At 48.7% G+C, this 4,054-nt stretch overlaps 1 protein-coding gene across 1 annotated transcript; it reads right to left on the reverse strand.

Annotated features, from left to right (window-relative positions):
• Positions 1–1,963: 1,963 nt before the first annotated feature.
• LOC9641211 lies at positions 1,964–4,047 on the reverse strand. The gene is made up of 4 exons (XM_024668100.1): positions 3,895–4,047; positions 3,739–3,833; positions 3,421–3,580; positions 1,964–2,224 (listed from the first exon to the last, which is right to left on the reverse strand). Exons 3-4 carry the CDS (start codon positions 3,568–3,570, stop codon positions 1,964–1,966), a joined length of 411 nt encoding a protein of 136 aa, XP_024523868.1. The 5' UTR covers positions 3,571–3,580; positions 3,739–3,833; positions 3,895–4,047.
• Positions 4,048–4,054: the final 7 nt, after the last annotated feature.

The raw sequence follows: 4,054 nt of genomic DNA on the forward strand, positions 1-4,054 counted from the left end.
TTGACTGCTGAGGATTCTGTTGAAAGACTTATGCCATGGCATTGGGCTGTCATTGGAGGATCTGAAAAGTATACTTGGCTTGTCGACTCTCACTTGGAAAGAAGCGTAAGATTGTTTAATGGGAATGTGGACTTTGAAAGGTGGCAACAGGTGTTTCATTTAATTGAAGCCCATCGCTCACATGAGCCGGATTTGGTGTGTTGGAAAGTATTAAACCGTATTCAGGCGCAGCACAAGAAACTTGAGCCTGGATTATTGGCTTGCATTGCGGCTTTAGGAGATAGTGACACAAATGAAAAGCTTGCATCACTTCTCATTAAATTCTCATCGGACGAGCAGGCTAAGGATTACATTTTAAAAATAGTCAAGGAATCACGAATATTGGAATGGGCCGCATTTTATGCCAAGGACACAACAAGGGGAAGAACACGAGCGAGCGATGTAGAGCCAATGTTCAGGGCCTTGCAGATCTTAAGCCAACTAGATCGTCGTGGCAAAGAGCCGCTAAGTAGATATGCTTCTAGCAGCCAGTTTTTGGAGGATGCTTTCAAGGTTGGTTTCCTTAGTGCAGATGTGTGGAAATCCGGGTTTGCCACGAGCCTAGCTACAGCATGCAGTCGATGGGGGCTTGGCGATCTGATCAAGTCAGTCCTGCTGCCAAGTGCTCGTTGGTCTGACCAGGAATCGAATGAGAATCTAAACAGGGTCCACAGAAGTAGACATTTGGTCCACATGAGCATCTCTAACTTGGAGGAGGACATCCCTCTGGCTTACTGGTTAACAAGGCTGAAAGTGAAAAACACAGCAGAAAGTAGTGGAAGATCAAACCAAGAGGAGAACAAGAGCGAAGCTCTTGTAAAGAAAGTTGAAGATCTTTTAGAAAGCAGGAAGATTGGAGGGATGCTGGAGTACCCAAATGACAAGGGAGCTCACACAGGCAGGACTGCCTTGCATTGGTCCACCATCTTTGAGGAGACCTCTACCACCCTCTCTATCCTCCATACAAGGAATTGTAGAGTTGACATATTTGACAACTTTGGAAAGGCACCATATTGGTATGCTCCAAAATCCTGGAAAAACAGCTTTCTGCTCAACAGCCTGAAGTGGGAGCAGTACCTGGACAACTTGCACAGGGACCGGGGACTGTTTGTAGATGCCCTCAATGCCATATTGGTGGGGGCAGCTCTGATTGCAGGTGTGACATACACTGGATCCTTGAGCCCACCTCTGCAATACTCCCTGAAGCTCATGAAGCACGGCCAGCAGGAGGATGACCTCAAGTATGTGGCCATCAACAATCCAGGAGTGAAAGCATTCTGGATCTTCAACAGCCTCTCCTTCTTCTTTGCGATGGCAAGCGCACTGGCTGGAGTTGCAGGCATCCTCCCACTGCCCCAGGTGTTTGACTTGGGTGTGATTGACAGGCTGAGGTGGACACTGCTCCTCGCTGCAAGCCTGCTGGTTGGCTCGATTTGCTTTGTTCTTGTGGCGTTTACATGTGCAGGCTTTGCAGTCTTGCCACCTTTGTTCCGCTACAACGTTGTTATGATAGTCACATCGGTGCCGGGGGGATTGCTGTGCATGCTGATGACTTTGCTGTTTATCAAGGCGCTCTCTCCGCTTGTGTCTTGGGCGTACACATGGTATACTGATGCTCCTGGTCTGAAAGCCCCGAAACAGCAGGTTAGAGTGGAGGAAACTGCCGTGGATGTTGTCGACACTGAGGACCAGAATTCCGGCAAGATCTTGAAGTGGGTGCTGGAGCCAAGTGAACAACCGGTTTACTCTCGTTTGATCTACGTGAGGACTCCTGGATACCCGTGGATGGATGGCTTGGATCGGCTTGGTCAGAGTAGCTGAGTTGTCTTGTTTGCTCTCGCGGCTTCATCCCCATCTGCTGCTTTTGACCGCTTTGATCTTCACAGTACCTGATTTGTAGCACTTGCTATAAGCTCCTGATTAATCACCAGACCGTGCTCTTCTCCGGCTTCTTCGGCCACCAGGTATGCCTCTCGCAGGAAAACGTATTGCTCGGCTGCCAGCCAAGGTGGTGACGTTCAAGACGAGCGCCCTCTACTACACGGTAAAGCTCATGAGCTCCAGGATCCCGGAGACCCCAGCCGGACCGCTGGGAGAATTCGTAAGGAACGGTAGCCTCTGGAAGTTCTCGAGCTGCTCGAGCTAGAGCCTTCCGGATATGAGATGACAAAGGCCGCGTCCTTGATTGAGCCACCACCTTTCTTCCGTTCCGTCACAGCCAGTTCTCCGTCCCATGAAACCAGCTCGACGTAGGAATCCTCGGAAGAAGGCGACCCGGAATTGTTCAAGACTCTGCAGTTCTTCGCATGGCAATGGCTGTTCTTGGCCTGGGGGCTTTATGGCTGTTGAAGCCTGTTCCAGAAGAGCAGTGAGACTTGCACGCAGGGAACTCGAGCTTAACTTGAAGAAAATCCAGGAATGCATGCAGGTGATATTTGACGTGCACAGCATAGAATGCAGTGAGTGCTTTAAAGCAACGATACCTGAGCTGAGAAAGAAGAAGCACAATCAGAGGTGGAGTTGAACGTCTGAGACAACTTACAGCCGAAGCAAGAGCAGAGCCTGACTTCTGGCACGCGCCGTTTCATGACAAAATCTATAGCAAGCTCTGGGAGAGTCAGAGTGAGTTACCTGAGCCTCGCAACAGTCGACTTCCGGTCAGAAGGCAAACTGTTCACTGGTGGTGTCACTCGCCAACTAAAGATAAGTCAAATTGGCCTCTCAAAAACTTTCGAGTGCACTTATCAGTCCCTGCGCCAAAAAAAAAGCAAGGCCCAGCATACTGCAGACATAGAGAATCAGTTCGAAGAGCCTAGCATCAAAGACGACGCCGACACCTCACCTCCAGAAGAAATCTACGGAGATTTCCAGCTAGTGCATTCGGAAGCCGCGTTGACGATTGGAGCAATCGGCTTTTGCTGCCACGAGCTTCTAAAACAAGCCACGTATCTCAAAAAGCTGACGCAAGAGCTGCTACTGCAGGAAGAAGAAGAATCGCAAAGTTAGAATTGGATATAGTTTTGTAAGCAAAATGTAAGCAAGAATGCCTGCAAACCTGCAGGCAAAGCATCTTTGAACTAAATTTTAAAAACTTACACTCTCAAAATCAGCATATAGCGAAGATGCCAGAAACTGAGTCTCATTCAGACGTAAAACTACATAAAGTACATAAATCGTCAACCTCTTGCAGAGAGCAAGGCTTGTAATTCACCCCTTCTCTTTTCTAGCTCCTGCAAATCCAGATTAGAGCACAATTCGCAAAATCTACGCAAGAGATACCTCGAGATCTTTAGCAGCCTTCTCGCGCTCTTTTGATTTTTCAATGCGGGAACGCTTGAATTTTTTAATGCACAAAAGGCCCTGCCAGTTGATGCAAGAAAGCCGTGGTAAAACCTCCAAGAAAACGAACAAAAGCATACTCACTGCTACAACGTAAACTGCACCACATCCCAGGAGCATTCCACTAGCGACTTCCGAAAAGACCACTTGATAAGCACGGTCCTTGTGCTCATCTGATAGGGCCTTTGTCATCACTGCTACACTGCAAAACCAAGCTCTCGTTAGCAAAGAAGAGCGAAGAAAGAAATTTTGTAAGAGAAGCTTAGCATGCCTCGTCCAACCCAGTACTCAAGAACCTATGCACAAAACGAGCGAGCAATCACATCGAAAGAGCAGAAGAAAAGCGATTCTAGAACTTACACGCCAGAACTTCAAGAAGAATTCCCATTCGGTCTCGGCCACAGCGACGAAGAGCGCGATCACTACCGCGTAGCAGCGAAGAATCCTTCAAATATCTGTAGAAACGAAGGTGAAACATCCATCTAGGCTCGATGTTCGACGAGAAGAGAAACTTACATCGCGGCCATGCTTGAAGGCTCGCACCACCGAAATCACACTCACCGCAGTGCACAGCAAGGCCGAGATCGCAGTGAGAGCGCTAAATATCCGAAATGCGATCACCAGAGCGTCCGGCCCTCGCGGCTCTCGTCGATCTAGACTGCTTCTGCTGCTCTCG

The sequence above is a fragment of the Selaginella moellendorffii genome, unplaced genomic scaffold, assembly GCF_000143415.4.
Source record: "Selaginella moellendorffii unplaced genomic scaffold, v1.0 SELMOscaffold_412, whole genome shotgun sequence".
NCBI lineage: Eukaryota > Viridiplantae > Streptophyta > Lycopodiopsida > Selaginellales > Selaginellaceae > Selaginella > Selaginella moellendorffii.

Bases quoted from the DNA above. Each gene is read 5' to 3' on its own strand.
- LOC9641211 (XM_024668100.1), bottom strand. From the start codon at position 3,570: ATGACAAAGGCCCTATCAGATGAGCACAAGGACCGTGCTTATCAAGTG. The intron at 2,225-3,420 runs CTTTCTTGCATC...GTGGTGGCTCAA, and splicing joins TCTTGGAGGTTTTACCACGG to TCAAGGACGCGGCCTTTGTC.